The following is a 13,012-nucleotide window of genomic DNA, read 5'->3' as shown; positions in this document are numbered from 1 at the left end:
CGCATGGATGGTAAGCATCTCAGCTGATTCGGATCCGGTTTCCTCCCTGCCCCCCCCTCATGTGTGCACGTTGCATGTGTTTGTGCTTGTTTGTATGTGTGCGTGCGTGTGTGTTACAAAGATAGTTGCGTGTGTGTTACAAAGGAGGCCATTCGACCCATCAATTCTGCACCGACCCACTTAAGCCCTTACTTCCACCTTATCCCCATAACCCTTCCTAACCTTTTTTGGACACCAAGGGCAATTTAGCATGGCCAATCCACCTAACCTGCACATCTTTGGACTGTGGGAGGAAACCGGAGCACCCGGAGGAAACCCATGCATGTGTTTGTGTGTGCGCGTGTGTTTGTGCGTGTTTTAGTGCACGCATGTGCTTTTGTGAGCGTGCGTGTTTGAGAGTGTGCATGTGCTGCCCAGCAGAGATTACTGATCACTGGACTGAATCTCATCTTAAGTTTTCCTTACGCTGGATTTAAATGAACTTATTGCTGAAGGGAGTGATAGTTGGTGCGGATGCAGGCTGCACGAACTAGATCAGGACTGTTCAACATGTGTTTTTATGTAGCAAAACCAATTTATTGATGAGAACTGCAATGGGGACTATTTACTATCGCTGTGAAAAGGTCCTTACCCTGTATGGGGTCAAATATAACGTCCCCTTCTTGGTCCCCTTAAAGAAATCAGACTTAGCAGTCATATCACTGAACGAGAGCTCCACATCTTTGCACTCCTTTAAAAAGCTGCAAAACAAGATAAGGATGAACACAGTGAATCCAATAAATATCACAGGGAAATGAAAGATTTACTTTATTCCCCCGCCCCCAAACAAAACTGATCTATCCGCCTGTCTCCAGTCCAACCTCCCACCACCTTCCCCAAACTTAACCGATCTATCCACCCGTCTACTGCCTGACCTCACCCCTCAAACTAAACTGATCTAGCCGCCTGTCTCCAGCCCGACATGGTATCAACCAATAGTCCCTTTGGTGACAGCCCATTGGGAGGTGCACCTTGTGGCAAATACCAGAGGGACTCCTCTCTGTGACTGTAAAGTACCAGATATTCCAAAATCCAGAATGTTAATAAGCCTACTTGTGACACTAATAAAGATTATTATTATTCACCGTCTTTATGAAGATTTAGACAATGGGACAGAAGACAACACATCCAATTTTGCCAATGACGAAGGTAGGCGAGATTGTAAACCGTGTAGATTAAAGCATAAATTTACTGAGGCATTTGGATTAAGTGAATGGCTAACTTGCAAATCGATATCTAATGTCAGCAAATGTAAGGTCACTGAGATGGGACCTAAAAAGTATAGAATAGGACACAATGATGGCAAGCTAGAAACAGCGGAAGCCCAGAGACTTGGGGTTCCATTAAAATACAGGGATGAACACAAAATAATCAAAATTGATTGCTGGCCATTATATGCAGGAGGCTGGAATCAGTACGGGTAGAGAGATCGTGCTTCAGCTCTGCAAAGCCCTGTTCACAGTGCACCTGGATTTATCGTGAACAGTTTTTGGCTCCACACCTTAGGAAAGATATATTGAGGGTGGTGTAGTGGCGAGCACTGATGCCCCACAGTGCCAAGGATCCGGGTTTGATCCCGACCCAGGGTCACTGTCCATGAGGAGTTTGCGCATTCTCCCAAGTGTCTCAATGGGTCTCACCTCCACAACCCAAAAAGATGTCCAAGGCAAGTTGGATTGGCCACGCTAAATTGCCCCTTAAATTGGGGGAAAAAAGAGAAATGGGTACTCTAAATTGATTTTTTTTAAAAAAGGAAATATTTATTTGGCCTTGGAGAGAGTGCTGTGTAGATCGCCCAGAATAATATCTGGGTTCCAAGGTTAAATTATAAGGAGTGATTAAAATAATAATAACCTTACACAATCTCACACCAAGGCTGAATTCCCGGTAATTTATAAGTTATGGGGTGATTTCATAGAATTTACAGTGCAGAAGGAGGCCATTCGGCCCATCGAGTGTGCACCAGCTCTTAGAAAGAGCACACTACCCAAGGTATACCCCCCCACCCTATCCCCGTAACCCAGTAACCAACACTAAGGGCAATTTTGGACACTAAGGGGCAATTTAGCATGGCCAATCCACCTAACCTTCACATCTTTGGACTGTGGGAGGAAACCGGAGCACCCGGAGGAAACCCATGCACACACGTGGAGAATGTGCAGACTCCGCACAGACAATGACCCAAACCGGGAATCGAACTTGGGACCCTGGAGCTGTGAAGCAATTGTGCTATCCACAATGCTACCGTGCTGCCCTCAAGTTAATATTCTAGGGGGGGACAGATAAAACTATTTCCATTGGAGAGTGGAGCACCTGGGGGGAAGGGAGGGGGTATAGCCAGACACTGAAATTAGAAAGCCCTTTCTACATACAAAGAGTGATAGAACCTTGGAACTCTCACTGACAATAACAAGCAATGCTTGTCTCCTGTTAAATTGCCACCTAAAAACTTGTTAACCAAAAGGTATTAAATGTGGGCCAAACACAGGAGTTATATGCAGATGGATAAAATGGAGGAACAAGCTTGAGGGGACACACCCATCCCTATGTTCCATGGGCACCATTTAATAATGATAATAATAATAATAATAATAATAATAATAATGATTGTCACAAGGAGGCTTCAATGAAGTTACTGTGAAAAGTCCCTAGTCGTCACATTCCGGCGCCTGTTCGGGAAGGCCGGTACTTGAACCTGTTCTTTCACAATTGGGAAACGGGAACCGCTGCCTCCAGCCTTGTCCCTCCTGAATTTTGTTTGGGCTAGCATTTGTTGCCCATCCCTAATAAGAACAAAATACAGCACAGGAAAGGCCCTTCGGCCCTCCAAGCCTGCACCCACCGTGCTGCCCATCTAAACTAAAATCTTCTACACTTCCTGGGTCCGTATTCCTCTATTCCCATCCTATTCATGTATTTGTCAAGATGCCCCTTAAATGTCACTATCGTGCCTGCTTCCACCACCTCCTCCGGCAGCGAGTTCCAGGCACCCACTATCCTCTGTGCAATAAAAACTTACCTCGTACATCTCCTCTAAACCTTGCTCCTCGCACCTTCAACCTATGGCCCCCTAGTAATTGACCCCTCTACCCGGGGGAAAAGTCTCTGACTATCCACTCTGTCTATGCCCCTCATAATTTTGTAGACTTCCATCAGGTCGCCCTTCGTTCCAGTGAGAACAAACCAAGTTGATTCAAACTCTCCTCATAGCTCCATACCAAGCAACATCCTGGTAAATCTCTTCTGCACCCTCTCTAAAGCCGCCACATCCTTCTGGTAAGTCTGGCGACCAGAAGTGAACACTATACTCCCTTAATAGCTCTTGAACGGACTGATTTGTCATTTATTCCACAGTTCTGGGGGCATTTAAGAGTCAATCACATTGCTTCAGATCTGGAGTCACGCCACGCGACAGCAGATCATCTTCCTTTAACGGCATTATTGAACCAAATGAGTTTTAGCAACAAAAAACGGCTTCATGGTAATTCAAATTTCACCATCTGACGTGGTGGGATTAGAGTCCGGGTCCCCAGACCATTACCCCGGGTGTCTGGATTACTAGTTCAGTTACAATGCCACTGCGCCAATGCCTCCCCGCAGCACATCATTACAGAATGCTTTCCAAAATGACTAACTCATCTGAACGTGCCATGTCATTAACCTGACCCTCATCTTTGAAAGTAAAGAGACTTTGTTTGAAATGTTTGTATGGAATACTTAAAATAGATTTGTTGTATTTTTGCAACTAATATCCTAGTTAATTGTAATAAATTGTCCTGTCGGGAGGCCACTGGTCTTTAATATCCACTGATTGAATAGCATTGCGCCAGACCACATTAGAAACAGTAAGCAGATTACTGTAAGCAGGGATCAATGTAAATCCTCAGGGTATGCATCTCTAGTAAGGTCAGTGTCCAGATCACAGAGGGATAAAGTCCATCAAGGTAGTGTCCCAAGTCCAAACATTTCAGCTGCTTCATCAAACTTCCCTCCTTCACAAGGTCAGACGTGGGGACGTTTGTTGCTCAGCACGGTAGCATTGTGGATAGCACAATCGCTTCACAGCTCCAGGGTCCCAGGATCGATTCCGGCTTGGGTCACTGTCTGTGCGGAGTCTGCACATCCTCCCCGTGTGTGCGTGGGTTTCCTCCCACAGTCCAAAGATGTGCAGGTTAGGTGGATTGGCCATGATAAATTGCCCTTAGTGTCCACAATTGCCCTTAGTGTTGGGTGGGGTTATTGGGATAGGGGGAGGTGTTGACCTTGGGTAGGGTGCTCTTTCCAAGAGCCGGTGTAGACTCGATGGGCCAAATGGCCTCCTCTGCACTGTAAATTCTATGATGACTCTCTGATGACTATTCAAATCTTTTCATATACTGAAGCAGTCCTTGTCCACATCCAGCAAGACTTGGACAGCTTTCAGGTTTGGACTGATAAGGGGCACAAATGTCAGTTGCTGCTTAAGTGCCATACAATAATAATAATCTTTATTATTGTCACTTACATTAACACTGCAATGAAAAGCATTGCACTGTGAAAAGCCCCTAGTCGCCACATTCCAGTGCCTGTTCGGATTCAGAGGGAAAATTCAGAATGTCCAAATTACCTAACAGCACGTCATTCGGGACTTGTGGGAGGAAACTGGAGCGTCCGGAGGAAACCCACGCAGACACGGGGAGAACGTGCAGAGTCCACACAGACAGTGACTCAAAGGGGAATCGAACTTGGGACCATGGTGCTGTGAAGCAACAGTGCTAACCACTGTGCTACCGTGCCACCCATCTCCAACACAAGAGTCTAACCATCTCCCCATGATATTCAATGGCATTACCATTGCTCAATCCTTCACTGTTAAGATGCTGAGGGTTACCATTGACTGGAAACTTAACTTGATTAGCTGTAGAAATGCTGTGACTACAAGAACAGGTCAGCAATTAAACTCCTGACTGCCCAACGTCAACCATCTAAAAGGCACAAGCCTGGAGTGATAGAATACTCCCCAATGGCTGAAAAAGTGCAGATCCCTATCCAGCATAAAGCAGCCTGCTTGATTGGTACCCCATCCACCACTTTAAACATCTACTCCTTCCACCAACATCACGCAGTGGCATCTATAAGATGCAATGCAGCAACTCGCAAATTCTTCTTCAACAGCACCGTCCAAACCCACAACCTCTACCACTTAAAAGGCAAGCCAGCAAATGCAAGGGAATATCACCACCTGCAAGATTTTTAAAAATTATTCTACAATTATTTTTTTCCAATTAAAGGGCAATTTAGCGTGTCCAATTCACCAACCCTGCACACCTTTGGGTTGTGGGGACCCATGCAGACACGCCGAGAATGTGCAAACTGCACACAAAATTCAAACCCAGGTCCTCAGCGCCGTAGGCAGCAGTTCCCCTCCAAATCGCACACCACCCTAACTTGGAAATATATCACTGATCCTTCAATGGGTCAAAATACGGGAACTTCCTTCGTAACAACTCAAGGACTCTAATGGTTCAAGTCTGGCAACTCACCACCACTTTTTCTAGGGTGACTGGGGATGGACAATAAATGTTGCTGTGCACCTCTTATAAACATGATCAGCACGTCTGTTTTCCTTAGCATTGCTCTGATAAATCTGATACTCACTACAGGGCAAGTCACGTGTACTTAACATAGGAGGCTTCCAACTGACATTCTGCTCTGATAGCTGTAATCAATCATAATACACCAAGGTCCACCTGGTCTTTCCACAAAGATTGTGTACTTTACTCATATAACAGTAGAAAACTGACCAAAGCTATCCTCTTATCCACTGAGCTCCATTTATCACGATTTATAAAATAAGTTGTGAGGTAGATTTGTTGCAAAGAGGGGGAAACTAAGAGTATATTCGCTCATTAAACTCCAGCAATATCCCTGGGGAAGCAGGTGAATGGTTAGAGGTCCTCAAATCACGGAGGTCGACTACCTCCATCATGGGAACACAAATCATTCAGCCCCTCAAGCCTATTGATCTCGGTGTCTCTGTACCTCAGCTCCAATTCCCAATCTTTGCCCCAGCAAATATCTGTTGGATCTGACTCTTGGCAGCTCCAGCACCCACAGCTTTCTGAAGTAGTACGTTGCAGGTTTCCACTTTCCTTTGTGTGGGAAAAATGCTTCGCTCTTCAATAGCCTGGTGCCAATTCCTTCAGAGGAAACAATTTAACTACATCAAACCTGTCAAATTCCTTTATCATTTTATTTTTTTAATAAATAAGTTTAGAGTACCCAATTTTTTTTTCTAATTAAGGGGCAATTTAGCGTGGCCAATCCACCTATCCTGTTTTGGGTTGTGGGGGTGAGACCCACGCAGGCACGGGGAGAACGTGTAAACTCCACATGGACAGTGACCCGGGGCCGGGATTGAACCCAGGTAGTTGGTGTCCTGAGGCAGCAGTGCTAACCACTGTGCCACCATCCGCCCATCTTTATCATTTTAAAAGACCTTAATTGGATCACTCCTCAAACATCAAATAAATCATAGGAAGTCGGCAACGTTTATTGCAAAAGGGTTGGAGTATAGAAGTAGAGAAGTGTTGTTGCAATAATATAGGGTGAGCACATCTGGAGTACTGTGTCCAATTTTGGTCTCCTTCTTTTGAGGAAGGATGTGGTGGCAATGGAGGCAGTTCAAAGGAGGTTCACTAGATTGATTCTGGGGATGACATATGAGGAGAGATTAAACAGTTGGGGCTTATACTCACTGGAGTTTAGAAGGATGAGAGGGGATCTGATCGAGGTAAATAAAATACTAAAATGGATTGATAAAGAAAACATAGACCAAATATTCCCCCTTGTGGAGAAATCTAGAATGAGGGGTCACGGATTACATATTATATTATTAGATTATATTCCTCATTATAGGAAGGATGTGGATGCTTTGGAGAGGGTACAGAGATCTACCAGGATGCTGCCTGGACTGGAGGGCATGTCTTATGAAAAAAGGTTGAGGGAGCTAGGGCTTTTCTCACTGGAGTGAAGAAGGCAGAGAGGTGATTTGATAGAGGAGTACAAGGTGATGAGAGGTATGGATAGAGTGGATAGCCAGGGACTTTTCCCCAGGGCGGAAATGGCTGTCATGAGGGGACATAATTTTAAGGTGACTGGAGGAAGATATTGGAGAGATGTCAGAGGTAGGTTCTTTACACAGAGAATGGTGGGTGTGTGGAATGCACTGCCAGCAGAGGTGGTGGAGTCAGAGTCATTAGGGACATTTAAGTGACTCTTGGACAGGCACATGGACAGCAGTAAATTGAAGGGGTGTAAGTTACGTTGATCTTAGATTAGGATGAATGGTACAACATCGTGGGCCGATGGGCCTTTACTGTGCTGTACTGTTCTATATCAGTTGAGAGGCCGCAGATTTAGAACTTAAGATGAGGAAGAACTACTTTGCACAAAGGGTGGTGAATTTGTGGAACTCGCTGCCCGAAAGTGAGTTGGGTCGGAGTCATTAAGTGGTTTCAAAGAGATGGATATATTTCTGATTACAAACATGTTAAAGGCATATGGGGGACAGGTGGGGAGGTGGATTTGAGACCAGGAAGAGATCAACCATGATCTGATTGAATGGTGAAGCAGGCTTGAAAGGCTGAATTGCCTACTTCTCCAAATTCCTTATGAACATAAGGCAGGTTTACAGAATCAATCCTGAAAATTTTATCTTTCGGCCCTCGTTATCATTCTGGTGAATTGGAACAGTAATATATTCCCAGAAGTGTGCTGCCCAAAACTGAACACAGTACTCCCAAGATGGGCATGACCACAAAATTCCATTAAACAAAGCATCACTTCCTATTCAAATCCCCTTCAGATAAAGGTCAACATTCCATTAACCTATATGAATTACTTTTTTGCAGCTTTGAACTTGGGTTTAAGTGATTTATTTACTCCTCCTGGAGCCCTGGCTTCTAATTATGAGAAAGTATTCTGATTGACTTTCCCCACGTGCAAAATAGATGACCATCCACTTCATATTAAATTCCATCTGCCGTCATTTCTTTCTACCTTCCTGTTTCTACCTCAACAACTTCCTATCCTTCCTAATTTAGTTTCAGCTGAAAACTGGGATATGCACACTATTCAGTAATACAACACTAAAACATCAGCTGCAGTAGCAACCACAAACTGTTTGTTTTACAAGGTAGCTCCAATACACCACATTCCATTTGTTGCCCCACAGCCTCGCTCCCCTTCCAGTAAAACAGTCATTTATAACTTAAGAAAATACATGTAACATCAGCTCATGAACAATAAGACAAACATTAGTGGATTATTGCTCACCAAGCACTACCTACTTACTACAACTACAGTCAGTCTCTATCCAGGAGGACAGTTTATCTCCAAGCCACAAGCCAGACAGTGCTAAAAAAAACCATTGTCTTTTTTTCCACATTTCTGGCATTTTGTGCAGACACTAAAAAAGACAAGACAATGTTGGTCAGGAGGAACACATTAGAAGAAACTGGAGGTGAAGATTGAAGTAGATGGTGACACGCTGGAATAAGTAGGTAGTTTGTCTCTTTAGGCCAAATGGTAACAGAAGGCGGCAGATACAATGTCTAAACTAGAAGAAGGGCTGATAGCCAGACAACAAGAAAACTCAGGATTGGAACAAGGAAATGGCTGCCAGCCTCAGAAACCTAGACAATAACCGAAGCTGTATGGATGAGAATAGTACTAAGTGAAAGCAGAGAACTGAGAGGTCTAGCCACAACCCCACCGACGGACAACAGCAAAAAGAATTCTAAAATGTGACATCCAAGACAGAAAATGTCAGCATTTGAACAGAATGCGGGATAAATAATAGTGGATAGGTTCTTGATCAATGAGGGGATCAGGAGTTATGAGAAGGCAGGATAATGGTGATGAGAAAAATATCAGCCATGATTAAATGGCAGAGCAGACTCAATGGGCTGAATGGCTGAATTCTGCTTCTATGTCTTCTGGACTGGTGACATCACTGCCCTATCGCTGTGAAGCCACAGGCCCACAGTGATGTCACCACCCTCTCACCAAGACGTCACAGGCCCACGGTGACGTTGCCTAACCCGCGGTGACATCACCGCCCTCCTGCCCTGATGTCACAAGCCCGCTCTGACGTCACAGTCCCGTGATGTTTACATCCAGCCCCAACGGGGACGGCGCATGTGTCTGAGTGACAGGCTCCTCCACCAATCACACCGCGGACCGGTCTGCCAGCGGCCAATCAGCCGCAGAGAGGGGCGGTTCGCTGGCTGATTGACGGCCTCCCGACGCCAAGAACAGAAGCTTCCCCCTCCCGGGAAAACAGTGCAAACTGACCCACCCACCCCCCCGGCAACGCGGCGGCGGCCTGAACCCGCCCGGCCTCAGGCCCACCCCCCCGCACCGCGGCGACAACATTCTCCGGTTAAACGCAGATTTCTAACAGGCGCCGCCCAGGGTGTGGTAACAGCAGGCCGCAGAGCCCCGGTCCTCGCCGCAGACCGGGGTGTGAGGGGGAGAGTTGATCCTGACCTCTCGCCGTTCGTGATGATGATGCCACCGTTCTGCGAATGGCTCAGGTTCAGCGCCATCTTTCCGTCTCCAGGGATGCGGGGCGGGGCCAGCGCGCTGACCACCGCGTTTAGAGCGCGCGGGGCGGGGGCGGGGCCGGCGCGCTGACCTCACCGCGTTTAGGACGGGGCCAGGGAAGCGGAGGCGGCGCGCTGACCTCACCGCGTTTAGAGCGCGCGGAGCGGGGCCAGAGAGGCGGGGCCGGCGCGCTGACATAACTGCGTTTGGGGCGGGGCTAGGGATGCGGCGGCGGGGCCGGCGCGCTGACCTCACCGCGTTTAGAGCGCAGGGCGGGGCCAATGCGCTGACCTCACCTCGTTTAGAGCGCGCGGGGCGTGGCAAGGGAGGCGGGGCCGACACGCTGACCTCACCGCGTTTAGAGAGCGCGCGTGGGGGTGGGGAGGATAGCGGTTGGGGTGGGGCCAACGGTTGGGGCGGGGCGTCTCCCTGGTAACCGATGACTCTCGCTGTCACGTGCGTCGGAACAAGCTGCCTGTCACGTGGACATTGTCATTCAGCCCATCGGACCGCCCATTCAGTCCATCGAATCGCCATTCAGCCCATTGGACCGCCCATTCAGCCCATTGGACCGCCCATTCAGCCCATCCAGCCCATTGGACCGCCCATTCAGCCCATCGAATCGCCATTCAGCCCATTGGACCACCATTCAACCATCGAGCCGCCATTCAGCCCATCAGACCGCCCATTCAGCCCATCGAATCGCCATTCAGCCCATTGGACCACCATTCAACCATCGAGCCGCCATTCAGCCCATCGGACCGCCCATTCAGCCCATCGAATCGCCATTCAGCCCATTGGACCGCCCATCAAACCAACAACCCACCATCTCCTGCCCCATCTGATTGTGGCCTTAACTCCACTTTCCCACCTACTGCCCAGAAACTCTCACACCCTCGGAGATCAAAAATCAATCTGATGAATGACCCCAGCCTTGACTGTGGAGAGAATGTACCGACAACTGACCCTCTGGGGAATATAGGAATGAGGAACAGAAGTTGGCAATTCAGCCCTTTGAGCCTGCTCCGCCATTCAATCAGATCATGGCCAATCTCTTCCTGGTCTCAATTCAACATCCCTGCCTGTTCTCCATATCCCTTTAACCCGTTTTTTTAAAGAAGAAATTCTTTCTCATCTTTTAGCTTCTCCCATTTCACATGGCGTAGCCTCACTGCCGGTTGGTGAACCTTCCACATCTCCTCCTTGTCAGTCACCCATTCAAAGAACAAAGAAAAGTACAGCATAGGAACAGGCCCTTCGGCCCTCCTAGCCTGCGCCAACCATGCTGCCCGTCTAACATAAAAACCTCCACACTTCCTAGTTCCGTACCCCTCTATTCCCATCCCATTCATGTATTTGTCAAGACGCCCCTTAAACGTCACTATTGTATCTGCTTCCACCACCTCCTCCAGCAGTGAGTTCCAGGCACCCACTACCCTCTGGAAAAAACTACCCTCGCACATCTCCTCTAAACCTTTGTAGCCACCGAAGTTGACCACTGCCCGACATAAAATGGAGAATTGAAATGCATGCAGGGAAAATTGGACAATGCCAGAAAGACAAGCAGGCTGCAGAATCACTCTGCGTATTCTGTCTGCAAAGAAACCAGACAGCACTGAAACTAACAAGTTTGCATATTAATGAAGCGATCCCCGGGAACAATGGATACAACAATTAGCTACAATTGGGACATTCTATAGAAGGTCAGACTTCCCGGCGCCAACGGGAGCCTGAAACAATAAGTTACAAAGAGCCCCAAGAACCGCCCAGCGATCGGGAAACAGCCCCAGTATTGGGGAATTCAAACCAATCGATTGGTATGAGGTCCAATTGATTGCAAGCAGGTATAATGTCTGCCCAGATGGGCGCGAAGCCCCTGTGACCTATAAAGGACAGATCCCAAGTCCAGCTCTCTCTCTTAGCCGGCCCTCCCAGCAGAACACCTTTGCAGCAGCTCTCTAAGAACTTGAACGCGAGAAGGAGAGGCCTGGCCAATTGCTACACCGACAAGTAAGTGTCATACAATGCCCACTACGAGAATAGACACTCCTGACCCCTTTAGTCCACACTAACTGGAAGCCTGCGGATCCAGGACAGAGCCGGCAGATCCAGGACCTGATCCAGCAGTTCCCTTATCGAAGATAAGTATTGGCCTAGTAGTGGTAGGAATAGTTTAGTCTTAGTATTATATGCATGAGTAGTAAATAACTAATAATAAACGCGTCTTGTTTTGAACTTACTAACTGGTGTATTGAGTCATTGATCTGAACTTGAACTTGAACCTCGTGGCGGTATCATAAAGATACCTGGCGACTCTAGAGCTAAGGAATAAAACAGCCAATTGAGTGTAAAGCACACTCACCCAGAACGAGCAACACCTTCCCCTCGCACCTTAAACCTATGCCCCCTAGTAATTGACCCCTCTACCCTGGGAAAAAGCCTCTGACTATCCACTCTGTCTATGCCCCTCATAATTTTGTAAACTTCTATCAGGTCACCCCTCAACCTCCGTCGTTCCAGTGAGAACAAAACGAGTTTATCCAACCTCTCCTCATAGCTAATGCCCTCCATACCAGACAACATCCTGGTAAACCTCTTCTGTACCCTCTCCAATCTGGTAGTGTGGCGACCAGAATTGAACACTATACTCCAAGTGTGGCCTAACTAAGGTTCTATGCAGCTGCAACATGACTTGCCAATTTTTATACTCAATGCCCCGGTCAATGAAGGCAAGCATGCCTTCATTGCCTTCTTTTAAAAAAAAAATTTAGAGTACCCAATTCATTTTTTCGAATTAAGGGGCAATTTAGAGGAGCCAATCTACCTATCCTGCACATCTTTGGGTTGTGGGGGTGAAACTCACGCAGACACGGGGAGAATGTGCAAACTCCACACGGACAGTGACCCAGGGCCGGGATTCCAACCCGGGTCCTCAGCGCCATAGGCAGCAATGCTAACCACTGTGCCACCGTGCTGCCCACCGTATGCCTTCTTAACTAACTTCACCATCTACGTTACCACTTTCAGTGACCTGTGGACCTGTACATCCAGATCCCTCTGCCTGTCTTAAGGGTTCTGCCATTTCCCACCTATATTAGACCTTCCAAAATGCATTACCTCACATTGGTCCTGATTGAACTCTATCTGTCATCTCTCCGCCCAAGACTCCAACTGATCATATCATGCTGTATCCTCTGACAGTCCTCATCGCCATCCGCAATTTCACCAACCTTTGTGTCGTCTGCAAACTCACTCATCAGACCAGTTATATTTTCCTCCAAATTGTTTATATATATGACAAATAGCAAAGGTCCCAGCACTGATCCCTGCGGAACACCATTAGTCACAGCCCTCCAGGGGCGGCACGGTGGCAAAGTGGTTAGCA

The 13,012-nt window shown here is 47.3% G+C and overlaps 1 protein-coding gene across 1 annotated transcript in view; it reads right to left on the bottom strand.

Annotated features, from left to right (window-relative positions):
- Nucleotides 1–9,722, bottom strand: part of LOC119956271 (WW domain-binding protein 2-like) — a 103,837-nt gene extending 94,115 nt beyond the window's left edge. The window contains exons 1-2 of the mRNA XM_038783339.1: nucleotides 9,571–9,722; nucleotides 632–740 (exon numbers count right to left, since the gene is read on the bottom strand). Coding sequence (XP_038639267.1) covers nucleotides 632–740; nucleotides 9,571–9,629 — 168 coding nt within the window. The 5' untranslated portion in view covers nucleotides 9,630–9,722. The remainder of the gene's footprint in view (nucleotides 1–631; nucleotides 741–9,570) is intronic.
- Nucleotides 9,723–13,012: the final 3,290 nt, after the last annotated feature.

Source organism: Scyliorhinus canicula, chromosome 23 (genome assembly GCF_902713615.1).
Source record: "Scyliorhinus canicula chromosome 23, sScyCan1.1, whole genome shotgun sequence".
In the NCBI taxonomy this organism is placed as follows: domain Eukaryota; kingdom Metazoa; phylum Chordata; class Chondrichthyes; order Carcharhiniformes; family Scyliorhinidae; genus Scyliorhinus; species Scyliorhinus canicula.
Note: the sequence above shows the minus strand (reverse complement) of the source record. Positions and strands in the feature narration are given on the sequence as shown.